Here is a 27,972-nt window from a genome sequence, read left to right as displayed (position 1 = left end):
AGGTACGCATCTTTGATATCGATAGACATTAGCAGTTGATTTTTCTCCATCCCTCTTATCACTGATCTCAGGGTCTCCATTTTGAATCGTACTGATCTGACAAACTTGTTCAGTTGCTTGAGATCTAGAACCGGCCTGAACGAGCCGTTTTTCTTTGGCACAATGAAAATGTTGGAATAGAATCCGGAAAATCTCTCTGAACGTGGCACTGGAACAATTACTCCAGCTTGTTCTAAGTTTGTGATGCAATTTAGAAAGGCAGTAGCTTTGTCTGGGTCTGCAGGTACCCTGGACATGATGAATCTTTTGCAAGGAATGGTTGAGAAATCTATGTGGTAACCTTCGGAAATGATTTCGTTCACCCACATGTCTGACGCATGGTTGTTCCACACCTCCCGGAATCGGAGCAACTTGCCCCCAATGCGCTCCCCCGACTCCGGAGGGGGTGCCCCGTCAGGCTGAAGAAGATTTATCTGCTGCGGGCTTGATAACAGTTCGATTGGTCTTCCAATGCATGCGACTTTTGTCGTTTGTTTTGGCTCGAAAGTGTGACCGCTGTGGTGAATTGTTTCTTCGTGTGTATCGCCTACTTGAGCCACGAAAAAACCTTCCCCGTCTGGAAAATGTAGTTGTCCTACTTTTGGCCTGTGGAAGAAAAGTGCTTTTTCCTCCCGTAGCCTGAGAAATAATCTTTTCGAGCTCCTCACCAAACAGACGCTGTCCCTTGAATGGAAGAGATGTCAAGGACTTCTTAGAACTCAGATCTGCTGACCAATTTTTCAGCCACAGTGTTCTACGTGCTGCCACAGAAAGAGCGGATGTACGTGCCGTGACTTGAACTGTGTCTAGTGCGGTGTCGCACAAATAAGCCGATGCCTCTGCTATCGCATTGGCTGATGATAACAAGTCGGATCTGGAAACTGCATTCTGGATGTCCTTGACAAGTGATTCGGACCACGCTTGAATTGCTCTGGCCACCCAAGCCGAGGCCAAGCATGGGCGAAGAGCTGACCCAGACGAAGAATAAATTGACCTAAGAAAACCTTCCAATCTTCGGTCGGATGGGTCTTTAAAGGATGCCGCATCTGTGACCGGCAATGTAGTGGACTTGGCCAATCTTGATACCGGTGCATCTACTGCTGGGGGATTAGTCCATTTTTCCACCAGTTCTTTAGAAAATGGATAAGACTTAGAAAATTTTCTAGTAGTTTGAAATTTTCTTTCTGGAACACTCCACTCTTCTTGTATTATGTGAAGAAGGTGCTCATGAGAAGGAAAACAAACTTCGGATTTCTGCTTCCTCTTGAATAACCCCAAATCATTTTGGGACTTGGGCGATTGTGATATCTTTAACACATCCATAACACCTTTAATAATACCCTCCACATCATGCTGACTATCATGATCTCTTTGGTCCTCCACAGTTTCTTCCTCCTCACCCGATGATATTTCAGAAGGAAGTAATTCTCCCTCAGATTGTGAGGATGCCTGCTCAGCTGCAGACTCGTCAGATAAATAATGAGCAGAAGTAGTGGCCACTTTAGTTTCTTCAGACCGCTTACGCTTAGAGCTAGTCTTTTGGTCAAGTCTGGCTAACACTCTTCCTAAATTGTCAGCAATAGAGGGAAGACCCTGCAAGGAAGCAAGGGACTGTGTTAAATGAATGGCCCACAATGGTGCTGGAATATCAGTATCTGAGCTGGGCCCCTGACTTTGAGAAATACTCTCCCTTGAAGGATTCTCTGGCTGAGCCGCTGGTGGACTTGAAACATCTTCTGAAATGAGCGCAGTACCCTGCCCCACTAAACAGGATTTACAGAGCGGCTCCCCCTGCCCTCGAGGCAGCTTAACATTGCAATTGGAACAGGCAAAAAATTTAATCTGCGCTGTTTTGGCAGCCTTCCCCCCCGCCCTGGTGAATAACCCCTCTGGCCTACCTTCTGCCATGGATATTGAATAAGCCGAGTGTGGAGTAAGCTTATAATATCTGCCGAACGTGCAGGAGCGGAGAGAGAGAGAACCGCTCGGTGCGCAGCAGAGATGCGAGTGCGCAAAATGGCCACTGGAACGCATACGCGCCGTGCGTTCCAGCGCAGCGTGAATCAGTCTCCTCCCCCCCCTCCCCCTCACTTAGCCAGACAGCGCAACGAGCGCACTGTTCCCCTGCCACCAAACGAATGAAAGAACTCGGCAGGCTAAAGGTCAGTAAGGAGAGGGAGGAAGGGAGGACGGGGGAAGGAGGCTTCCCATTAACCAGAGTAACCTAGGGGGGGAGGCTGCCACGCCAGAAATGTGAGGAGAGTTTGTTATACCCAAGGCAGATTACTCACCTCATGCCCATCCGGCCAGACCCTCTGTCATTGACCAAGCTTAACAGGAATATGTCTGGGTGGTCGTTATAGCCTATGACGGCTAGAAATGACCCCGGTGAGCGGAGATACTGGGACTGTACTAAGAGCAAATATATGCTGCCCAGAGTAAGAACCCAAGAAGAAAATAGTCACCATTGACTAAAAATATCCATGCCGCTGGACGTCCATCCTCCTGGTAGCAGGACACTTAAAAAACTGATTGGATAAGCTGGAGTGTGGGGGTTAAGCCGGTTAGGCACGCCCACAATTTTATTAGTAAGTGTCCTGCCTCCTGGAGGGTGGAGCTTAACCCCATCGTCCCTGTGTCCCCCTATGATGACAGAGAAAAAGCGAATTTTCAAAACTATGCGCTAGAAATAAACTATACTTTGGATTGCTAGTCCAAATCACATGGAAAATTCCAACGTGTCCCTATAGCATTCTTACATGAAAGTAGAGGAATCCTTTGGAAAATGACATGCTATAAATGATTTCAAAAGATTGCAGTAAAATAAATATATTTTAAATAATTAAAAAACCTACATAAAAAAAGTCACTTGATTGCATTTTAGGTAACCTCTAGTAACACCTCTAGAAAAAAATGTAAATAGTTCATATGCAGTCTTATGGCTGACATTTCCAGTGTCGGACTAGGATGCCAGGGACCCACCAGAAAACCTTAGACTGTGGGCCAACTTTACAAACTATTATTCCTCCTCCCCTAACTCAACCTCTTTATTCCTCTAGTCTTTTATATCTATTAATATACTCTATGCTTCCATTATTACACATTTTTTCCCATAAAAAAATAGGGAATGACCATGAAATAGGCTAAATAGTTAGAAGCAAAAGGCCCGTTGACACCTGGGCCCACGGGGAGTTTTTCCAGTATTCTGATGGGCCAGTCAGATACTGGACATTTCAGTCCTTAAAACAAAACACACAGTATGTGTTTTAGGTGTCATTTAGGACATTTTGTAAATGTTGCAAAATGCAATATTTGAATTATCTTTTCATTTTAATATTGAAGATCTGGCCCAAAGCACAGTGTCAAGCACTCTCCAATACAGTACACATAGAAGCCTGTATTTACCAACTGCCCTGAGTAAATTCTAGGAGGAAATGTGCAAAAGTATGGAGCATTATGCCTGTTTTTTTGCCATTTTTAATCATTTGTAAATAATCCCTATTGAATTCTGTGGTACACATAATTAAGCCATAAATGCATGCTTTTTAGAATGTAAAATCACAGGGGCATTACACTGATTATACATATTGGCAAACCCTATGCTATTCAGAGTACAAGATGTGGTTTATATTGTACATTATATACTCTGGTTCTTACATGGAGTGCAAGACTCCATCTCAGTATGTTCTGTGCATTATATAATGAATATTACACTCTGTAATCTCAGGCCTGTATTTTTTGTTAGGTTCAGCCCTAGGCATCAGACTGTCTCCCCCCTTTAGCAAATGGTGCATGCACAGTATAATATAATATTTCTACTTTGCACATGCGGATCACAAAAGGAAAAGTTACTCTCCCTATAGCAGTAAAATACAGGCCTGGGGGGGGGGGCAAACTCACTAAAGGGCGAAGTGGCCGTCGCTAGCAACAATTCGCCAGAAATGTCACTGCAGGGACATCGCTAATTCACTAACAGGCGTAGAGGACAATTCGTTAGCGAACAAGACCATCACTAGCATACCATCGCACACTATCACCAGACGACTTTTTGCTCTGGCAAACAGTTGTTACTCCGCAAATTCACTAGGATGCGAATTTTACTGAACTTTATCTCACCACCTCAGACCAGGCGAACTGATAAAAGGAAGCTACATCTTCCTCAATCTTATGTCAGTGACATCATATCCTGTATGCTGGAAACGCATTGAAGTTGTAAAAAACGCTAGTGACTTTTCTTAAAGCAGGATTGCCTTCAGAAGTCCAAACTATTAAAAATTGTGTTAGAATTTTTTAAAATGAATTTGAGGTATATGCCACATTTGTTTAAGTTTGGGATCATGTCTAGGGCATTAGTGGATCTCTTTTGTCTATATTATGGCTCATTGGACATGTGTTTGAAAAAAGTGGCAAGCATTTTCACCTACATTACTATTAAAGACGTCCATACGACTTTTATATATCCACCCTATATAAATAAGTAAATATACAAAAATTCGCTATGAAATGCCTGCCCAGCCAAAGTAACACTAGAGTTCAGATGCAACTTCGCATATTAGTGAATTATCGTAGTGGTAACAAATTTGTGCCTGGTGAAGTGCCGTGGAGTGTGCCTAAGTGGTCACTGGCGAAGATTGGGGTTCGAATGCTTTGTGAGGAGTGAATCTATAATGCATTGGCAAAAAAATTGAAAAACTATGTGCCTTTTTATACAGCAATTTTTATTACAATGGGGCTGAAGGATCATGAAAAAAAATCACATGAAAGATAGGAAAGTCTTAGTTTAGGACTGATGTCAGTGAATACAGATACACTGGAGACTAGAGGCACAGCTAGTTTAAATAAAGGGCTGGCAAGGTGAGCATCCCAAGAGAAGAGTGTAATGGGAGAGCCAAACAACCACATCAAATACACAGGGCTTGGAGATAAATCAAGCCAATAAAATATAGGGTGTAAACTACCACAGAATATTTTTAATATATAATGTTTATATGGTTAGATTAGTGCTCAAGAAGGAATAACCATTACAGGTATGGGACTTGTTATGCAGAATGCTCAGGACCTGGGGTTTTCCAATTATTCCTGTAAGTTGGATCTTCATACCTTAAGTCTTCTAGAAAATCATGTAAACCTTAAATAAACCAATAGACTGGTTTTGCTTCCATTAAGGATTAATTATGTCTCAAGTTTGGATCAAGTACAGCTACTGTTGTATTATTACTGGGAAAAAGGAAATCATTGTTAAAATTTTCTATTATTTAGGTAAAATGGTGATCCATGGAAGACATTTCAAAACAACACTGGCCTCTGTTTCAAGCCACCAAACAACACTGTTGTGATTATCTCTAGGTTAGAGAGGTACAGTCTTTATGAGACAAAGTATAATTAGCTACACAAAGCAATATATTTTTATATTATACAGAATCTTTATTAAGGTACATGATTCCTTTTCACAGCAAGAGTCCTGGAAGTAACAGCAGTTTCCCTCCACTGGTGCACGCCATTTCACCATCCGGTCTGCCTCCTCCTCCCGGTTTTGAAGCATACCATCATTACTAGGAAAGGAAACTGCAGGATACACTTCCAGGCATTGAATGGAGCCATGCTACAGATAACTGGGTAGATCCTTCTCAATGACCTGAAGTAAAGTGAGAACAGAGAGAGAATGAGACCATCACTATTGTGATGTTTATATGGAGTCACATCACCTGATCACTGAACTGAGCAAAACAGTCATTGCCTGTCAGGAACTATAATCCCTGTCCAACTGGCCAATCCCAGTGAGAGGCTGATCTGAGGGTGGGGAAAGACAATGTGGAAGGGACATCTCCCTGAGAGAGGAAGTGGGTGGAGTTGTTGCACAGAGAGACTGAGGGAGACTCAGGGGCACGGGTGGCTTCGGTTCCGCACTGCACAGAGACTCATAAGAGCATGACAGTGGAAACTGTTGGTTATTCAGGTCAGGGATCATGTGTGGGCTTTATAGAGCAGCCCATTACTGGCACTGACCTGAATAACCAAGTTTCCACTGTCATACTCTGAGTCTGTGCAGTGCGGGACCGAAGCCACTCGTGCCCGAGTCTCCCTCAGTCTCTCTGTGCAACAACTCCACCCACTTCCTCTCTCAGGGAGATGTCACCTCCACATTGTCTTTCCCCACCCTCAGATCAGCCTCTCACTGGGATTGGCCAGTTGGACAGGGATGACAGGCAATGATTAAGTTTTGTTCAGTTCAGAGATCAGGTGATGTGACTGTTCATATAAATACCACACCTGTAACTACAGTTATTTAGTTTTCCACAGTTTCGAAAATGTATGCCAGTTGTTGGGGGTGGCAGACAAAAACAAACTGACTGTAAGGCTTTATTGTTCTATCAATATTTAGGTTTACTCATCTTCTCTGGGCTTGCAAAAAATGCTCACTAATGGTGAGTTGTGAATCTGCACTAGAGATCGCCAACTTTTTGTACCTATGATACACTCCGATGAAGATATGTGGAGCCACACCAGTGTGAAATGTACTTAATTAAATAAGTTGTATCTTTCTTTCTTAGCTCCATGTTGACTGCCATAATCAAACTATGCTTGGGTCTCTAAGGGGCAGACTTATCAAAGTATGGGATTTTTAGACAGTAAAGGAGTTCTAATTTCACTGTGCTAAATCTGCCCTTAAGACTTTCCAGGCTGAAAAAAGTTGAGCATCTGCTTTGTGGCAAGTAACATGTTGCACTGGTCTACACGATCCTACAAGTGCATAAATTTTAATGTAAAACTACCAAATCATCTGCCAAAGTCACATATAAAAAAAAAAAAAAAAAAACAAACTTTTGCCATTTGTTTTTACGATTCCCTAAAAAACATTTACAAGAAGAACCATACTTACTACTGGATCATCCATTGGGCTAAATCGCTTCACCACAGCACCCTCCCTATTAATAAGGAACTGTATAAAGAATTAAGGATTAGAACAGAAAAAATAAAAACATTTCCAAAGAGCTGGTATTCAAAATTATTAACCACACTTACCTTAGTGAAGTTCCACTTGATAGCACTAGAAGAAAAAAAAAGTTACAAACATGGAATGTTGCGTGCAATGCACTAAAATGCCTGCTGGTAATAAACAATGGAGTATGTGTTTTCTCTAGGTTAACTGGCTAAACGATTGGGATTATGGTATCAATCTGTGTTATGCTAGGGAACATACAGAGGTAACTTAAAACCTTCTTGAATGTGGTACTTTGGTCCTACTAGCACACCACCCCCACTTCAAATCTTTAAACTAAAGAAAAAGAAAAAAAATGTATGTATGCATGCATATATACACACACTTTTTATTTAGAAATCTCTCTCTCTATCTATCTTATCTATCATCCAAAATAATATCATGAAGTAAGAATGGAGGCTCCTTAATGCATTGCTGAGAGAATTATACATTCCCAGGAGCAGATTCAAAAATTAAGATAAACTAACTGCCCAACAGAGAAGAACAAGGCCTAACAATGAAACATTCATGGCTTAACCTACTTTCCAAGGGTGCCATGACCTTTAGGTTGGTCCTTCATCCACTTCCACAAAGGATGAGCACCATCGCCATTAACATCAATCTTACTAAACATGTCAAATTCCACTTTGTAAGATGCAGCAAAGTCTTTGATTTGAGCTTCATCCCCAGGTTCCTACAGAGAACATATATAAGTATAGGAAGTAACATCAGGCTGAACGAGCGATTTACCTTAGGGCTAAACACAATTCGCCATACAGTTCAATTAGCATTACTAATCTGTGATCCCTCTGTAACCATTCAATAATATGAAGAAGCACGTGGCTCCTCAACTAAATTTGAGAAAATCTGGGAGAGATGGCTTGAGGTATATCCTAACCCCAATGTTCAGTGATTGCTTTGTTTCAAACCTGTCCTTGATGACTGTACTGTTTTATTGGTTTACCTGCTGACATATAATATGTGGACTGTATATTTTTGATCACACGTGTCTACTTGATATGTACTGATATGTCAATTTGCCTTTTGCTGAATAAAAGAAAACTTTAAAAAAAATATGAAAATGAAGGACTACGGTTACAGTTTACTTCTTTGCATGTCACAGAAAGATATGGGAAACAAGACACACAATTGGAGGTATATATGAGAGAGACACTCCTCTTACCTGTTTTCCAAACTGGTTACAAGGGAACCCAAGGATGCGTAAACCTTTCTCAGCATATCTGGCGTGAAGTTCTACAAGCTGAGTGTAGTTTACGGGGGTTTTTCCTCATTTAGATGCTACGTTGACAATAATACAAACATAGCCCCTGTAGGAATTTTAAAGGGAAACTTTTAATTGGCTGAAAATTAGTATATGCATTCCAAGATTGACATACTGGGGCGTAACTTCCATTGTAAGGGCCCAACTGAGAGTTGAAGAGGCAACAGTGTCAGCCCATGAAAATACTTTGTAATAATGTAATGTAGTAATAATAATAACGTGTGTTATAAATGTTCCCCTTTTACAGAATGCTTGAGACTTTTTGTTTTCCAGATCTTTTCTTAATTTGGATCTTCATACCTTAAGTCTACTAGAAAATCATTTAAACATTAAATAAACCCAGTAGGCTGGCTTTGCTTCCAATAAGGATTAATTATATGTTGGTCTGGATTGAGTACAATGTACTGTTCTATTATTAGAGAAAAAGAAAATAATTTTTAGAAATTTGGATAAAATGGAATCTATGGGAGATGGCCTTTCCGTAATTCGGCGCTTTCTGGATAACGGGTTCCCAGATAATGGATCCCATACCTGTATTTTAAACGGGGTAAAAAAAGCATGCGTTTACTTTTAACTAAGTTAACTTGACAAATAGGGAAGATTGTAACATACTTACCGTGATCTTCCTTTCCTGTACGAACTCCATGTCAGTACTTACTGGGTTAGCCCCTCCCCCATGCTCCCATCAGAAGGACCCTCCCCAAGTCTTTAAAGACCGGCCACACCCACCTACCGGCGTCTTTGTAACAAGCTTCTAAAATCACTTGAAAAAGGGCGGGCCGTACTGACATGGAGTTCGTACAGGAAAGGAAGATCACGGTAAGTATGTTACAATCTTCCCTATTCCCTTTACGAACTCCATGTCAGTACTTACTGGGACGTAGCAAGCTAGTATTTTCCCAGTGGGAGGGTAATGGGCTCTTAACAAGAATCTGTAGCCATAGATGGCAAGACTTTGAAGAGACCAATCATGCAACTTCTATAAGTGAATGTTAAGATTCCCGGTGAAAGCTCAAGAATAAGTGACAGGGATAAGAATAGTCTTATATCATAGGCTCTATACCCCAGAAAAAGAGACATTAGCCCAGCGTCAGTGTGAGGAAAAGATGAATTCCATAACAGCTTGACTCTTCCAGAAGAAAAAGAGAGAGAGGGATGAAGACCTCCCTTCACCTGGCAAACTCAACAGTTTAAAATACTTACTCTCCTACTCACCAGAAAGCATCCATCACATGTATGCTTAGTTTCAGTGCAGATTTGTAAAGCACCTGTAAAAAACACTTGGTAGGAGTTAGAATCCCAAACAGACCCCTTTGTATGTGTGGCCTGTTTAGAATATAAACAAAAGTGCCGGGCATAAAATGCACAATGAGGCATACTTGAGGCATGTACTTGATGTACTTGAGGCATGTACTTACTCTCCTACTCACCAGAAAGCATCCATCACATGTATGCTTAATTTCAGTGCAGATTTGTAAAGCACCTGTAAAAAAAACACTTGGTAGGAGTTAGAATCCCAAACAGACCCCTATGTATGTGTGGCCTGTTTAGAATATAAACAAAAGTGCCGGGCATAAAATGCACAATGAGGCATACTTGAGGCATGTACTATAATGCCTAACTATCTGATTGGCTAGCAATTAGATCTGCTCTAACTGGAAAGCAAACCCAGAGAACAGGGACATGGGAACCTGAAACTTATCTGGGGTGAGAATTACTTACTCCGTGTGTGATCCTTACGATGGAAACACTGGTACCAACCTCTAGAAGATAATGCCAGATGGAGACAGGGCAATTACCTGAAGAATAAAACCCCAGTTGGATGGCAGAGCATAGCCTTGTGAGACATAGAACTGGTAACCCCTAGAGGATTTCGGAGTCAGAATAAAATAACCCAAGCAATACTATGATAGCCACAAGACTCACATAGGCAGGTTGTAGAGTAACCTGGAGAGATGCTCAGAGTCTCATGAGACCAATCAGATTTCCTCCTTCCAGCAAAGGAACATGTGTAGATGTAGGAAATTCAATCATCATATATCATGCGAACTTCCTCAATGTTCTGCATTATTAAAATGGCAGGGGTTAGCCCTGCAGCCATATGTCTTTTGTGTCAGTGTGTTCCTCACATTGACTATATTTGAGGTAGCTGAATCCTCTTACCTTGAGTACCAGGCTGCCCACCATTGGGCATGCAGAGGATGTGCGTAGGCATCAATTGCTCAAGTACTTAGGACTGGACTGATCATAAGGATGTTTGAGTAACATCAGAAGGCTTCCAATCCACCAGACTAGACCTACTGTGTTAGATGAATGAACCTCCTGTCAGATGACCGAGACTTGCCGGGTCAGATACTAGGTCCAGTAAACTAGACCTAATGGGATAGGTGAACCAGACCTACAAGGAAAGGTGAACCATCCTACCGAGAAAGGTGAACCATCCTACCGGGAAAGGTGAACCATCCTACCGGGAAAGGTGAAACATGCAGACTGTGAACTATGCCCACTGGGTCAGGTGAACTATACACGCTGAACTGGGACAATTTCGGTACCGATGACTTAATTTCCCCAGTTATGCACCAATGAAATAGAAGTAAGAGAAGTGCACACACCTCAAGAAATGCAAGACTGATAAATCTTTAAGACAGTCTTTAAGATGTTCTGTTGTGAGGCAATAAAATGGGTAGAACCTGTAGGTATGTAACCGTGACGATGCAGATTCCATACTGGTGGTTCAGGAGGACACCGATATAAAGAGAGGGAAGAATCAACACTCACTAGATGCTTCCATCATTTGCAGTCTAAATCAGTACCCATATGGTATGCAGAACAGCTAGCCTCAAAACATGGATACTCCATTTTTTTTTTTTTTTTTATCTAGGAGACTAGACAAACAAATGGACAACTGACTAAGTCTGTCTTCTAGACACAGAGCAGAAACCTGGCTTTTGGGCCACAGAGATGTTCTGTTTTGCTGGTAGTATGACTTAAACCACAACAGCGATGTTCAGCCTGTATCATATTTTATACCACGGCAATCTAACTGCCAGGAGAGCTTATATAGGTAAGATTTAATAACAATTAAACTTAGCGATGCAACCCTAGTGACTGAACAAAGGTCATCTCCGAGGGGTGTGATGTGTGTGTTATGACAGTAGGTTTATTAGTAGTATGTGTCAATGCATAATTCTGTGTGGCAGTCACCACCTACGGCCCTTAGGAGGGACTAAGGAGCTATCCAGCTAAGGGCACAATCGGGTCTGGACCTCCAGGTACAGACATGGACGTAACTTCTGAAGAAGCAGACCCCGCGGCTGCAGGGAGCCCAGGAGGCATAGGGGCCCCATGAGGCCAAAATAATGCTTTATCTCAACATGCATTAGCCATGCACATATATGCAGATGGCCCATACACATATACATATATGTATACATATATACACACACACACGCATGATACGCACACATGTAAGACTCTTATGCAGAACACTTACACGCTACAGTTAACCATTGGTTAAGCATTCATTCTGAAGGTATTGGCTTTCTTAGGATAAGCATACTTCTCGGATGATTAGACGACTTAGTCTTATATAAAGCCACCATAAGTGATCCTTTAGAGACCACCAACAGGGTGTAGAGCCATGGTGCTAGCATGTATTAAGCCACATGTATTGTAATGGCAGATTATTACATAGGCCTCTGTTGAGGACCTAGAGATACTGCTCTCTGAGAGTATACTGACCAACCCCAGAGCTCCAGCTATGGATATTGAATAATACTGCCTATTTGACCGGAATAAGGAGCAAACTGCCTTGGCCCTCCAGTAATGCCGACAGTGAATTGCAACACAAAACAGGGAAAAACTTGCAGAGAAGGGCCCCAAACATTGTGTTGTACAATTAATACCTGTAATCCATATAGCAGACAGGCTTAGCCGTTCCTGCTGTGTATATCAGAAACAATATGTAAACTCACCTAGCACAGGGAGAACATCAACCTGATACAATTCCATGTTTAATTGAATTAAATAATACCTTAACATAGAAGAATGCATTGTATTATAAGACATTCAGATGTAAGTATTAGATCCTGCAAAGCAAAGATACAATCACAGCAACATGTTATACATAGTTTGAATTAGCTGCTGTTTAGAGCAAGCATACAGTATATCAGAGCCTAGCCGCCAGCCCAGGGATGCATTCATAAGGGCTACTGGTTCCAGGAGAGCAATACTGGAGAGCAATACTGATTCCAGAAATAGCAAAAACCTCAGCACATCACCTCACAGAACAAATAGCAGCGTTCATTAGGGCTATTGTTGTCAGGTATGCAAATGTACAGGACTCAGTACACTGTAGTTTTGCATAGGATAGTGTTAGCCACTAGAACTATTGGAATAAAGTGAGCAATTAGCCAGAACTCAGCATACACTGCTGGTTTCAGGTGAGCAAAAGGTCAGAGCCTTGCACAGTGCAGATCAGCAAAGGATTAGCTCAGTACACTTCAGAACAGAATATGAACATGTTCCTTACCTGTGCCAGGCTGTAAGTAGGTCTCTAATGCCACATATTGCAGGACACCAGGTTCATTGTTAACAGGCCTCACAAGTTTACTGATAGCAGTACTTACCTGAGGCTGCTGGACAGAGTTTCCAGTCTGCAGAGTTAGAGAGTGGGCGGGGCCATCTCCACTTGCTATAGCTGGCAGTTGCACAGGAATCACCTGATTATACTCAGCTGGTGTCTGCACATACAGAGGAATCCCATAATTGTGTTCAATGGGGGGATCACTTTACCAGTGGAACCCGCTGATTAAACTCAGGTGCTGTCTGCAGAAGCAGGTAACCAAAAGCAACTGCTGTGGTTACACAGAGGCAAATTGGATAATTGGTATCGCCTAACAGAGCCATGCACCGTTTCTAGCTGAAACCTATAAGGCGGACATTTTTTTTTTTTAAATGACCTCCACCTTAGGAAAGTCTGCTGAGGGAGGCAGCTGGCCATGGAACCTGTCCTCCATTTAAAAGACAAGAAAAACAAAAGAAAAACAGGAGGCAGTAAGGCTCAGGCCCCTAACTAATTTTGCCTAATAATAGGCTGACCCTTTAACTGCCGCCTCCCTCGCCCATCCATAAAAATAAAGGGTGTGTAGGGGCCACATACACCACTGCCCCTGGACGCCTTTTGGGCAGGTCAGGAGGGCACACCGGATGGGGGGACAAGCACTTGCCGTCGAATGCTCTGACAGCAATACAGAAACGCAACTGAAACACAGGCAGACCAGGAGTAGCAAACATTGCACACCAGTGCCTTACCTGATCCAGAAGCTGAAGCACAGACGACTCCAGGATATGAGGCCGAGTGCTGGGGAACAAAAGGTCCCATGGACCAAAAACCCCTGTCCCTAGGACGCCTTATGGGCAGGCCTATGCTTTCCCAAGGTTAAAAGAAAACCATTTTTGCTTCCGATGAGAGCAAAATGAGAAGGAAAAAAAGACGCCGGTAGGTGGGTGTGGCCGGTCTTTAAAGACTTGGGGAGGGTCCTTCTGATGGGAGCATGGGGGAGGGGCTAACCCAGTAAGTACTGACATGGAGTTCGTAAAGGGAATATGTCATGTACTTTGTTCATCAACACCGTAATTAAGGAGTGGAAACTGCCAGCATGCTTGCACTGCCAAGTGAAAGTTACAAATCCACTGCAGTCTAAGGAAGCAGCAGAATGCCATTTGTATTTACATGACCTCACATTTACAAGAGCACTGATGTTTTACTCTGCAAAATGCCCTGTATTTAGAAAACTAGAAGATGGTGGGAAGAAAGAAAGAAGTGATTTAAAGGGGCAAGCATAATGGAAATACATCAGACATTGCTAAAAGATAAACACTGCTTTAGGTACCTGTATTTCTCCAAGGACACCTCATTGCCATCAATGTCTACTGCAGAGAATTCATAGATGCTTTTGGCTGCCTTCCAGTCTGCTGCTTGTGCACACTACTCAAGGAAAAACAAAAACATCATTAATTATTGTCAATGATTACAAAATCATGACATTTTTTACACCCTTTTGTGAATTTAGTCACATTGTCCATTCAGTGTTATAACCCACACTACAAGATTGTTACTGTTAGTTTGCTATCTGTATGAGCATACATCCAGGTAAGTTGCTCAGGAATAAGGTGTCTGAGAAAAAAAGCCACGTTAAAGGGGATCTCCGGCATCCAAAACAAAATTTAATAAAGAGGCCCACATAACACAGAAACCCCTAATATACCCATCACAGTTACCAGGTTTTTCAAAAAGTATGAATAAATATAAATGCCATTTTCTATGCTGAAATCCAGCGGTTTAAAAGTTCTTCTTTTTCTGCATCATTTGAAATCCTGGCAGGGAAGGATGATAATTCTAACAACTTCTCCACAGTTTACAGACAGCATGCAGGAACTACATAACCCACAATGCATTGCACTATGTTCCATTCCTTATTGAAATCATGTGTGTAGGGAATTGTGGGGTTTGGAGGATGCAGGCTAAGGACAGCTGGCTGTTGATACAAAGTAAGTCAGTTAGTCAGCCGCTCAGAAAAGTAGTCAGCCAGATCAACAGAAGAGCAGGGGGCTAGGCTTAGAATACTGTCAGAAACCATTAAAAAATCACGAAAAGTCTGCATATTTTTTAATTGATGTATATTGCAAAGTTGCTTGAAATAATGTTTACTTTTCAAAAAGCTATGTTTTTGTGGAGTTCCCCTTTAATAAAGGTTGAGGTCAGAGTTGAAAGGACACCAATTGGATAACTCCATAAACTTCAAGACTATGGAGGCTGAATACACAGAAGATATGATCCTAAAACAGCTGATAAGATACTCTTTGTATAACGAGCTGCTCTTTAGCTCACTTACAAAGGCTTAAAGTGGAGGGGGGCTTCTCAGTGGGTTGCCATTTGTTTCAATGTACCTTGAAAAAAAAAAGAATGTTACTACTTTATGTTTCAATTTTGCCCCATTTAGTGCAAGTAGTAACCAACGGCAGCCAACAAAATTATTATTATTATTCAGGCCCTCTCCTATTCATATGCCACTCTTTTATTGCAGCCGCTACCTGGTTGCTAAGGTAATTACGACCCCAACAACCAGACCACTACTGAAACTCTGAACTGGAGAACTGCTGAAAAAAAGTGAAATTTAAAAAATAAAATGAATGTTCAAACTATCTTAGAATATTACGTCCACATCATACTATTATTATTAACATGTATTTATATAGCGCCAACATATTGAGTAGCACTGTACTAAGGTGAACATCCCCTTTACTGGGTCTGTAGATACAAATATCAACAGTCGTCGGCTGCTTTACAGGGAAACAAACAAAGCTGCTTGAGTTGTGGGAAGGCGGGGGCTCCTCCTGCTGATTGAAAGTATGATCGTTTCCTGAAACGGTCAGAGCAAGTAAAACTATGAAAGAATTTCACTGCATACAGTCAGGTTTATTATAAAAACCGTAGACTTTTTTTAATTGTAGACTAGAGATAAGATTTCTTTTTTTATTAAAGAAAGTAAAAATGGTATTTAATTCTCTTGTCTTTACATCCCCTTTAAACACTAAATCACATTTTGAACAGATGCAATTCAGCCACATTAATTGGAAACACTAGGCCTTTAGCACAACTATAAAGGGGTTCAATTTGCAGTATGCACTTTCACCCTAAACCCAGAGAAGGCACGAGACTAAGTAAAAGGAATTATGGACTTTAGCAGGTTAATTCCACTGACACATGATTAGACCCACGGAATGAATGAGACAGTCTCCATATTTGTCCTTCACTGGGATAAATCATCACGTGACTTCAGCATCAATAACAATACAAGTTCTGTCCCGTACAATACGCCCACTCGGTCCAACTGTAGGAGACCAGGGCACCTGATCAGAGCCGTCACACAGAGCTCCAGTCAGAGTGCAGCATTAGTCCGAGCCAGTATGATTGGCAACCCCTCCACCTCAGATCCACACCCAACCACGTGTCCGTTACTTAACTCACAACTCCCACGGAATTCCCCGAACGCCAGAGCACCATTAAATGTAGGGGTGATACAGAGCTGACAACGGAAAGGCTATTCAGTCAGAAGAAATAACATGCTATCGGAGACAAGCGCACAAGTTAAAAAGCTGCAACACAAATATTGCCTTTAACAAACACGGAGTAAATAATAGCAAGAGCTATGTTTAAGCTCTATATAGAGTCTATAATATTAGCAGCCCTCCACATACCATGGCTCTGCTTCGACCGCCTCCACTCAGAACCAAGCAACACTAAGCGCTTAATGCTGCGACAGAGACTGTTTAACGTGACGCCTCCCTTCAAGACCGCCCTCCGCACCGTTGCTTGGCCAATAGTAAAGCGCAAAAAAATAAGTAGTCACGTCTTTAAAAACTGCGTTTGCAATAGAATGGAGCGTATTATATAAAGTGAAATCTTCCGCGTTCATAGTTCTACTTCCTGAACGCATGCGTTCCAAGATGCCTGTCAGTTCTTCATATGTATCAGCAATTCAATTAATGGGATAGTAAATTATTCATAATATATTTCATTATTGTCCTTCATTTAGGTAACACTACTAGTAATTCTAGAACTACTAATAGCAGCTACTTTTTGTGGCTACATAATATACCCTGCCCTGCCATACTGAGAATTGCCTCTGCTAAAACACAGGTGGTGTCTTAGTAAAGCCAATTATCAATTTTGTCTATTTTGTAGCCATGACAAGTAGCCACTACTAGTAGATGTGTGTGTTTTCACGGGCAGACGGTCAATACAGAGGAAGCAGACCCAGGCATTATAGGGACCCCATGAGGCCCTAATTCATATACCGTTTTTAATAAATATTGGTAAAACAAGTCAACCTCTAGACATTTTGGGGGCCTGAAAAATCATTTGCTGTGGGGCCCAGTAATATTTAGTTACACCACTGCGGGCTGATAAAAGCTGCCAACAGACCGAGTCGGTAGCTTATTGGCCCATTTTTGGGGCCCTCCGACAGGCTTCCCTGATAGATGATGATTGGACAGGGGTAAAAATTCCATCGGATCGCAAACCACATCTGTTCGTTGCTATCATCATGATCTGATTGTTGGGCTCTAGGGCCCACGATTGCAGTAGCATCACTAGAGGGGGGCGGCCAGGCCCGCCCCCTTCCGTGCGGCCGCATTTTCAGTGGCGCACGGGCTGCCGGGGGGGCCCTGAGGGTAGCCTGAGGACTCCCCCGGTAGTTCCGCCACTCATTGAAATGAGCGGATCTCTATGTGTATGGCCACCTTTAGACTGACCAAGCTATTAGAAATTCTCGACCCTGAGCCTATGAACTTAGGTGCCGGCAGCAGGCAGTGCTAGGTCACGGGCAGGGAAAGCAGGAGAAGAGCTCAAACAGGAGCCAGCCCCCAACCCGCCCGAAAACGCGGGTCCCATGGGTTTTCGGCCAGCCTGCACATCACTACAAGCTATTATCATTTCACAGGGTAGCCATCAGAAATCACAAGGCATCATATGAGAAAATGTTCTACCCACCACAGGCCCTGCCCCCACAATACAGCAAAAAGGCCACACGAACAGGAGCACTGAAACAGTAAAACCACTTTTGGCCAGAGGATTATTAAGCCTGCCGCCACGTCAAGGTAGACTCTTTAACCCTTTCACTGCCAGCAGATTTGGTACTTTAATAACCAGACCGTTTTTCTCACTTGGATAGGTCAAAAAAATTCAAGCAGTACACTACCAAATATCCAAAGCACCGCTCCAGAAAACTGCATTCTTCTGATTTCAAGGCCAAACATTCTACAGTGATATTTCAAATATTATTTTCCCTACTAAGGAACTACAGTACACTCAGTTCTGCAGGTCAATAATTTATTTGGCTATCATGTTTCAAAAGTCAGAACCAGGAGGGCAGAGAATGTAAAAACCAGACAGACAAAAATAATTTTGATGCGCATGAAATATTGCTGGAAAAGATTCCTGTTCCTGCAACACAATATATATATATATATATATATATATATATATATATATATATATATATATATATATATATATGTATGTATATATATATATATATGTATATACAATACAGATGATGGAATTCCCAATGCACATCACAAGTACATGCATGTTTGTGATACAGCTGTGCAGCAGTTGAGTAAGGGGGGTAGTTTTGTGCTTTTTGTAGAGAATATATCCTAATGACCTGGTTGACATCACAAAAAAACTTGTGAGTATTATGTATACCATGTTCTCCCTTTTCAATTTCTATATTGGTATACTGCTGATCTCTAAGATTTCTGTAGTCAGCAATACCCTTCATCATGAACAGGTTCATGAAGAAGTCATGCAGTGTCCATCCTATAAGTAGTAATGCAAAGCTTCTTGAGACGGTTAGAAAAAAAAATTACTGCACTAAATTTTTATAGGGTGTCAATACAATATAGCTTTTAGGGATCCCAAAATTTGCATGGAATTATCATGGCTGAAACATTTGCCCCTGCAAACAAAACACTCTGGCTGTGTTATATCCAACTATTACTATTTCTATTTATAAAGCACCAACATATTTTGCAGCACTGGACAATAAATAGGTGTGTGTGTCTATATAACAGATTTCACACAAAAACAGATGTGACTCAAAAAAATAAAGAGGGGGGGTATGAGACACAAGGTCTGGGTGTTGGTAAGATCAGAAGTCTTCCTCCTAGCCTTGCAGCAAAGGGGGCCGGAGACCCTTGCCCTCTCATTCCTTCAGTCTTCTGCCAGTGGACTCTTCCTGTTTTTCAGTAGAGTGTGTATGGCACCATGAACATTATTCGTAATTTTTTTACCTTTTTTGTGCACTTGGGTGATTAAAGCATGAAATTCAAGTTTCAATTAAATATTAAATCCTGTATTTTAGGTAGTGCGTAAAAAGGTAAAACTGTCTGTATTACCTCTCTTTCACGTTAAGGGCAATGGCAGATGGGTATTTTGTTGCCAACAATAAATTCCACAGGCAACAGAATGCCTGAATACCTTTAAATTGCTCCCTGTGTGAATCACTTTAGGTAAAACTGTAATCCACATACAGATGAAGCCACTTGGATTTGTGAGTTAAATGCGTCATGACTCAGAGTTAATTGAAGAAACTGTGTTATCTAAAGTTATCTTAACTCATTTAATGCATTTAACCTTTTCATTAGCATACCAAAGCACCATTGTTCACAATGGTGAATGCTTTAATTAGATGGGATGTTGTGTCACAGTTTTCTGTGTTAAATGAGATAAATGGGATATCTGTGTTTAGTTATTCTGTGTCAAACAGACAAACCAAAGTGGCTGCATCTGTATGTAATAAAAGTCACTAAGTTTGCCCAGGAGCAGTAACCCATAGCAACCAACAAAATGATTGCTTTTTAACAGATGACCAGTAAATTCTACCTGCTGATTGGTTGCTATGGGTTACTGCTCCTGGGCAAACTTAGTGCCTTTTATTGTAAAACCCCTTATATGTCCAGTTGCATTTGACTTAATTCTACTAGATGCTGTATATCATGACCTGGATAAATGAAAATCTTCAAAGATGTAAAACGGACTTCTCACATAATTGTGCAAAAATGTGGAAGGGAGCATTTTCATGCACTCCCCTTAACAGATGCAGATAGCCTGTTGAAAGGATAGATGCCAAGAGTCCACAATCTGCAGCACATACAATGGTTTCTGTAGATTCAGGATTGTTATGAAGCCAGAAATTGCAACATGTATGAGTCAAGTATCCTCTGTACAATGTAAAAAAACTGTTGCAAAAGATTTGAGAAAGTGATTCACTACTGTGCTGCAACAGATTAATAGACAAGATCTTGCCAGATGCATGACATGTGTAATCCATTTGGGTCTCTCCCAAAATCTGGTTGAAATATAAATTTTGTATGAACTACAATATGAACTGCACTTTCACAATAACATTATGAAGCCAGAATATTGTATAGGGACAGAGGGACCTTCATCCTGTGCAGACCTACAGATCCTTCTTTGGGCAGCACAACTTCCTTTTTGTGCCCTTTCACTTGGAGTGGTCATCCACAGGGGAGTGCCTCCACCACCTTGGGGGTTATTTACTAAAGTCCAATTGTTTCCGGTTGGAGTTTTAAAAGTTTTATTTAACCCTGAAGCTGCTAAAAGTTATAATAAGAAAATTCTCCATCTCAAGCCTGACAAGGTCATGTGAAAGTCAATGGCAGATGTTCCATTTACAATTGAAAGATTTCATGATCTGCGGTGGGCATCGTACGAGAATCTGGAAACATTTTAAGGGCGATAAACTGAAAAAGTTGGAGTTTTGAGGCATCAAATCCGAAAAAATCATAAGGATTCACAATTTTTTTTTAACAATTGCTTTTTATTGAATTTCAAATGTGCATACAGTTGTATATAATCACATTACAATAAAGTCTTAACAATATAAGCATTGTCCTTTGTATTCCTTTATACAGTAGAAACATATTGTCAAACAAGTATACATTTAAACCAGGTTGCTAGTCCCTGTGATATTTAAGAGCCCTTCATTTTATGCACATCTTTAAAATTGCCCAGTGATCTGATGTAAACTTAAATTAAATAAATAACTAAGTGATTACCCGAGAATTCTTTTAGTTTGAAGAATACTTTCTTTTATCTGCTAACCTTAGTTCACTTTGTGTACCTTATACTAATCCTTTTGCCTTAAGTACTTACATCCTGCTTTCTGGATGGTAAGAATTTATCTAACCATGTTTCACATATAGAGTCAAATTTGTTTGGGCATCCCCTTTGTAAATATGTCAGCCTGTATAGTGGAACATTGTTGTTTACCATATTAACCCACTGTCCTTTTGTTGGTGCTAGTGACGATTTCCAGCTAATTGCTATCAATTTTTTTTGCATAAATCAGTAAAGCCGTTATAAGACTTCTGATTTTACGAGAAGGAGATATAATTTCCACCTGGTTGAGAAGAATAGGTAGTGGTTCCATTGGAATATGAGTGGAGGATACATCAGAGCATTCCTCTAGGACCTCTTTCCAGAAGTTTTGTATATGCTGACAGGACCATACCATGTGTATAAAGGTAGCCGGGGTATAACTACACTTGGGACATACATCTGGAATAGTGTGTGTTATTACATGTAGCCTATGTGGGGTAAGATATGTCCTGTGAAGGTACCTGAATTGTACCATTTCATCTTGTACGCTAATTAGACACTCATAGATTGATTCTAAAACCTCCTCCCATATTTCAGGTGTTAGCAGTGGAATATCCTGAGCCCATTTGACATATTACTTGGGGAGTATCGGTGATGCAGGTAGACTAATTTGTTTGTAGAACTGAAAAAAGGGCTTTACTGTATAGATAAACTCTTCTAGTAGTGTAGGGCTCGTCTCAATACTAGCATATGGGAATTGGGCAGTAAGGGCATGCCGTAGTTGAAGGTAGCGAAATAGCATTTTGTTTGGGAGGCTAAATTTAAGCTTGAGGTCCTCGAATGTCAGGATCTTGCCCTGATCAATCACATCCCGATATATTTTATGTGGAAGTGCGTCCAGAGCTGAGGATCAGGGATAGATTGAAGATGTGGGAGTTTAGGCTTAAACCATAGAGGAGAAAAGAAGAACAGTAGTTTGGGTCTCTGATTGCATATTTCTGGGCCTTCCTCCAATCAGCCAAAATAGTGACCAATTTGGCTGACAAGTAGTATCTGTATATACTAGGGGCAGCCAACCCCCCAGCGTCCACAGGCAATTGGAGGGTATCTAGGGAAACTCTGGGTGGGGTATTCGTCCAATAGAGAGCTGTAAGTAGTGAATCTATCTTTTTAAAGAGAGTGTTCGGAATAGAAATTGGTGATTGGCAAAATATATAATTACATTTCGGAAGGAGCAACATTTTAAATAGGTTTATTTTCCCTAGGACAGTTATAATTAATACCAAGCTTTGGTTTTAGCGTCAAGATTGGTGAGGACAGGGGTTAAATTTAGCTCTATAAATTGATGTTGGTCTGAATTCTGGATTGGTCCGGGGTGAATTGATTCAGGAAAATATTAGACTTAGCCCAATTTATTTAAGACCTGAAAAGACGTTGTGTTCATTTATTGTGTCTAGGGCCTTAGGGAGAGATGTATACGGATTTTCCAGAAACAGCAGTGTATAGTCCGCGTACATTGCAATTTTTTCAACATGATGACCAACATGCAGCCCAACTATATCAACATTCTCTTTGACCCGTATTGCCAGTGGCTCCATCGCTAAAGCGAATAACAGTGATGAGAGGGGGCAGCCCTGCCGAGTGCCCCTGGCTATTTCAAAAGATGAAGACACATTTTGATTTGTTTTGACTTTAGCCCGAGGGTTGCAATAAAGGGCTTGTACCCATTTTAGAAAGTTTTGTCCAATGCCCATTTGCTTGATCACTGCCCCTAAATATTCCCACCACACAGGTGCCCGAGTCAAAGTGCTTTGCCGTGATGTTAGTATAGAGGCGTCTTAAGTTGATATCAGTGGAGTGGCCTTTATGAATCCAGTTTGATCAGGGGAGATTAGTTTATGTATCACTTGATTAAGGAGTTTAGATAAAATCTTTTCCAAGATCTTGGCATCCACATTTATAAGGGAAATGGGTCTGAACGAAGAGCATTGTAGTGAGTCTTCCCCCTGTTTAAGGAGTAGCGTGATTAATGTTTCTCCCAGGCCCCCCCCCATAGCGGGAGAGCCGCTATGGCATCTAATATTTCCTGTTCAGTAATACTTCTGGTTCAATAATTCCCTTTCCTGAGGTTCTAATTGTGATAAAGGTATACGGATTCACAATTTTAGCAAGTCTTTTCCCACACCAGATTTTTTTCGAGTTATTTTATTCAAAAAGAAAGTACAAATGTAGATGTAGATGGGTGTTTGCTCGAAGTGGTCTTACTAAAATAATGAGAAATTTTCAGATTTTAGTAAAAAAAAACCTTTTCCTTAGATTGCAAGCTCTGTTTAGCAGGGTTATCTTGACCTCCTGTATCAGTTTATATGTGTATGCAATCTGTTTAACGCAACGGAAGACGAGGATGGCTGGTCAGTAGAGGAGGTATGCAGCTCCAATGCTGCACAGAGAGACCAAACTGCAAGATGCCAAAGAGGTGACTCATGCTGCTGAAGATAGTGTCAAAACTGCATATCTGCCTGGAGAATAGTAAGGTAAGTAGAATTCCAGGAAATGAAGAAATGCATTGTGTGTGTATGTACCTGCTATGCCTGAGCTACTGCCTTTTACCAAGGAGAGATACTTCAGGGGAGGTAGGCTGTGTTAGTTAGCCAGTGTATACTGTTTTGCTAGTACGTCATACAGACCCCTACATAACCATTGCAGGTGTTGTTCTACTATATTTGTTGTATTTTTTTTTTCTTTTCTATTTAGAATTTGTTGTTGCTTTTTCTGTGTTATAATATTTTTACTGCCAAGTGGGATTTTCCGAAGTGTATATCTAAGCACCCAATAATTGGAGGCTGCAATATTAAGTCTCAGGTCTCTCCAACCAATATGGACATACCCCATCACCAGCAGGCATGTACTCTGTGTAGGGTTTAGTGTGATTAACTTGTAGAAAGGTTTTCCAGAAGTCATGGTTATAGCAATATTGGTTAAGTAACCTCTGTACAGAGTAAAAACTATTGAGAAAGAATAGGGCAGTGTTTTATGTATTCCTATTCTGCGGCAAAAATAATACTTGATGGTAACATACTAAAAAGCACAGAAATACATATTGGACTCTCAGAATATAGAGTTACATTTTTGACTTCCAAACCACTCCTGGTTGCTAGTGTAATAGAGACCCTAGCAACCAGTTAGCCACCACACACAATCCCCACTTAGACAATTTTGCACGCAAATCAGGTACAATTTGTCATAATGGAAAAAAAACACTACAATGTGTGTACAACATGCATCAGAAATTGCTCTTTGCACACTTCAATTGAGGTTTTAAATGACAAAGAAGGAAAGATAGAACAAAGAGTTATAGTCACACAAGGCTGTTTTTCCACAAATAAACACACACAGAGAAATATCTGCATTTATATGCAGCAGAAAAACAGCCTCTTGTGGGACTAGCCGAAGTGAAGCTGGGTAGGGATATTACACTTGATATACAATACACTGATCAATAAATCAAATGTTATGCAATGTTCAAATTCAATGAAAGACAGGAATTATTAGAATAGGTGCTAATACCATAATCAGTAAATTGTGTTTCATCCACAGAATTAAAAGTTAAAGAAAAATAAACTCATGTGAATCAGTGAACACATCTGGTACTGCAAAGTGCAATGCTGGGGCTTTTCTATACAAGATAATATTAAGAAGATTAACAAAGTGCTAATTTGGTCACATTGCAAAGATGGAAAGCTTTAAAGGGATTATATTGTTGCATAATACACTCAAATTAATTTAGGCAAGTTGTGTATTTACTGCTGTAGTTTTAAAAATAAATAATAATAATAATTATTACTATATTTCATAAGTTAAGCTCAAATTGTATGCGCCTGGACTATGGCAGTCAAAATGACCCAGATCTCAGACTGACCATTTCCCATAATGAAGCAAGAGATATTTGTCGCTTAAGTAGCAGTGCAGTACTTCACTAGGGCACTGCAAAGTTCACAATGCCCCAAGTGCCATATGAATTGACTTGTAAACCAGTATTTTTGTTTGTGCTGCATTTTTTATTTAAATCCAGAAAATACACCTGACAAAAAAATCAAATATAAAATCATGTGATGTTTTTTCCTTCTCTTAGTGTGGTTGGTTGGTTAAGATCCTGGAATGCCTGAAGCCATTTTTCTGCCTGAGGCAGCTAGCCTGTCACCCCTCCCTTACCTGTCAGAGAAGTGGAAAGCATGATGGTAATTATAACAATGTTCAGCTCTTAAGATAATCTTTTTGCCACCCCTGGATCTCCTCTTGCCTCGCAGAAGAAGCACATACGTTAACTTGGTGCTTCATATGACTGATGATATTTTATTTCAATGGACCCACACTCCAAAATCAGTGGGGGTTCTTTGAAAGAATATATATATATGACCAGACTCAGAGATTCTTCTGTCTTTAACTTGTCTTAATTAATCAATTGCTGGCCCTCACCCATGTGACCCTCTTGCTGTATATCAGGACATTCATTCTAGGGGAAGCATAGCAGGGGTAAGCATGGCAGGAGAGCCATGGCAGATTTAACAACTTAAGTCCATCAAGTTAAAGTACAGAAAGTTTAAGTACAATATATAGAGTTAGACAGAGTTGAACAGCAGTTGGATCGGAGTTGGACTGGAATCTCCAAGCAAACACTGGACATCACTGCTCAACAATTCTTCTATCAAGATAAGACGGATTATACTGTTCAACTATGTTTAATCTGATTGCCTTCTTTTTCTCTCTCTCCTCTATACTTCTGCATATATCCTCTGCACTCCAACATCCATCAAACTATCCTGAAATTGAAATCTCCTCTTCACTGCTCCCATCACCCTCTCTCAATCTAAGCACACTATCTTGTATTGTTAAATCTATTATCCCCTCTCATCCCATCAAACAATACACTGGTCGCACTGTCAAATCTAGGTCACACCTTGTCTCACTCTCATTATTACTGTTACTTGCAGCTGGGGATATCTCCCCAAACCCTGGTCCAACTCACTCATTTGTACCCTCACTTATTCCTACTCTCAGGCATTCAACAAGGTCTTTTACAGTCTCTCAGACTTTACGGCACTTCTAATGTTGCAAACCTAATTCACATAAAACCAGCACCCTCCCTGCCTTTTTCATGTGCCCTCTGGAATGCACGGTCAATCTGCAATAAACTAACAGCAGTCCATGACCTCTTTATAGCTAAATCCCTTCACCTTCTTGCAATCACTGAAACATGGCTCTCCCCCTCAGACACCGCTTCACCTGCTGCCCTCTGCTATGGAGGCTTCTCACTTACTCACACTCCTAGACCGGATGGCCGTCATGGTGGTGGGGTGGGATTTCTTCTCTCCCCCAAATGTAGGTTTCAAAATCTAACTACACCGACTTCTCTCTCCTTCACTTCTTTTGAAGTCCACAGCATACGTTTGTTTTCTCCAATCTCTCTGCGTGTTGCTGTCATATATCGCCCCCCAGGTCCCTACTCCACCTTCTTGGATCACTTTGCTGCCTGGCTTCCATACTTTCTCTCCAGTGAGACACCTGCTCTCATTTTAGGGGACTTCAACATCCCCATCGACAACTCTGCTTCTGCTGCCACCTCTAAACTTCTCTCTCTAACAGCTTCTTTTGGTCTCTCTCAGTGGACCGACTCACCTACCTACATCGAGGGTCATGCTCTCGACCTTATATTCTGCCACTCATGCTGCCCATCCAACTTAATTAACTCTCCCTACCCTCTGTCTGACCATCATCTACTCTCCTTTCAGATACTGCTTTCACCTGCACCTTCACAACCATCTCTCTCTACCCACACGTACAGAAACCTTAATGCCTTTGAACCACAACAATTATCAACAGTATCAGCACAATCCATATCTCATATTAATACCCTCTCCTGTCCCAATATGGCAGCTTCTCTCTACAACGATGCCCTTTCAACAGCACTTGACTCCCTTGCACCTTCTACCACCCGTCACAGCCGGCCAGCTAGACCCCAACCCTGGCACACTAGTGTAGTAGATCAGCTGAGCGACGGTGGAGAAAGTCACAAACTGACCCTGACTTCATCCACTTCAAATTCATGCTCTCCTGCTATAACCGAGCTCTATCATTAGCCAAAGAACAATACTTCTCTTATCTAATATCTACTATGTCCTCCAAACCACAGCAGCTGTTTGCCACATTTAACTCACTCCTATGCCCCCCTCCACCTATTAATGTTACCGCCCAAGACCTTGCTCATTTCTTTAATGAAAAAATCGATCTCATTAGGCTGAGCGTACCGTCCGACAACAATCTCAGACCAACGTGCAGTCCACTCACATCTACTTTGCACTCCTTCACCCCTGCAACTCTAGATGAAGTTAGCAAACTTCTAGCCAGCTCAAAACCCACCACCTGCTCCCTTGACCCCATACCCTCTCGCCTTCTCCACCCAATCTCTGATACACTCTCTCCTGCACTTACCCACCTATTCAATCTTTTACTCTCTACTGGTACCTTTCCATCATTATACAAACAAGCACTAATCACTCCTATCCTCAAAAAACCTTCCCTTGATCCCAGCTCTCCCACTAATTATCGACCGGTCTCCCTTCTTCCATTCGCATCCAAATTACTAGAAAGGCTTGTATACAAACGCCTGATCCAGCATCTCACTCACAACTCACTTCTCGACCCATTGCAATCTGACTTCCGCCCATCACACTCAACTGAAACTGCACTCACCAAAGTAACCAATGATCTTCTATTGGCAAAGTCTAAAGGTCATTATTCCATTCTAATCCTTCTAGATCTCTCTGCAGCCTTTGACACAGTTGACCACACACTCCTCCTTGACATTCGGGACACTGCTCTTTCATGGTTTACATCTTATCTGTCTGACCGTTCCTTTAAAGTTTCCTTCTCTAACTCTACTTCTACTACTTTCCCACTCTCTGTTGGAGTTCCTCAAGGCTC

At 41.3% G+C, this 27,972-nt stretch overlaps 1 protein-coding gene across 3 annotated transcripts; it reads right to left on the bottom strand.

Moving 5' to 3' along the window:
- Positions 1-5,427: 5,427 nt before the first annotated feature.
- On the bottom strand, positions 5,428-16,615 carry gpx4.S (glutathione peroxidase 4 S homeolog). 3 transcript variants are annotated; one of them, NR_144456.1, is made up of 8 exons: positions 16,563-16,615; positions 15,197-15,251; positions 14,195-14,289; positions 8,202-8,346; positions 7,561-7,712; positions 7,063-7,087; positions 6,920-6,979; positions 5,428-5,674 (listed from the first exon to the last, which is right to left on the bottom strand). NR_144456.1 is itself a non-coding variant. In NM_001171742.2 (7 exons), exons 1-7 carry the CDS (start codon positions 16,563-16,565, stop codon positions 5,642-5,644), a joined length of 513 nt encoding a protein of 170 aa, NP_001165213.1. In that variant the 5' UTR covers positions 16,566-16,615; the 3' UTR covers positions 5,428-5,641. The 3 variants fall into 3 exon arrangements, 1 of the variants encoding a protein (NP_001165213.1); NM_001171742.2 differs by lacking the exon at positions 15,197-15,251; NR_144457.1 differs by lacking the exons at positions 7,063-7,087; positions 15,197-15,251.
- Between the last annotated feature and the right edge of the window lie 11,357 nt (positions 16,616-27,972).

This window comes from Xenopus laevis, chromosome 1S, assembly GCF_017654675.1.
Source record: "Xenopus laevis strain J_2021 chromosome 1S, Xenopus_laevis_v10.1, whole genome shotgun sequence".
Classification (NCBI taxonomy): domain Eukaryota; kingdom Metazoa; phylum Chordata; class Amphibia; order Anura; family Pipidae; genus Xenopus; species Xenopus laevis.
This window is presented reverse-complemented; position numbering and strand designations above follow the sequence as displayed.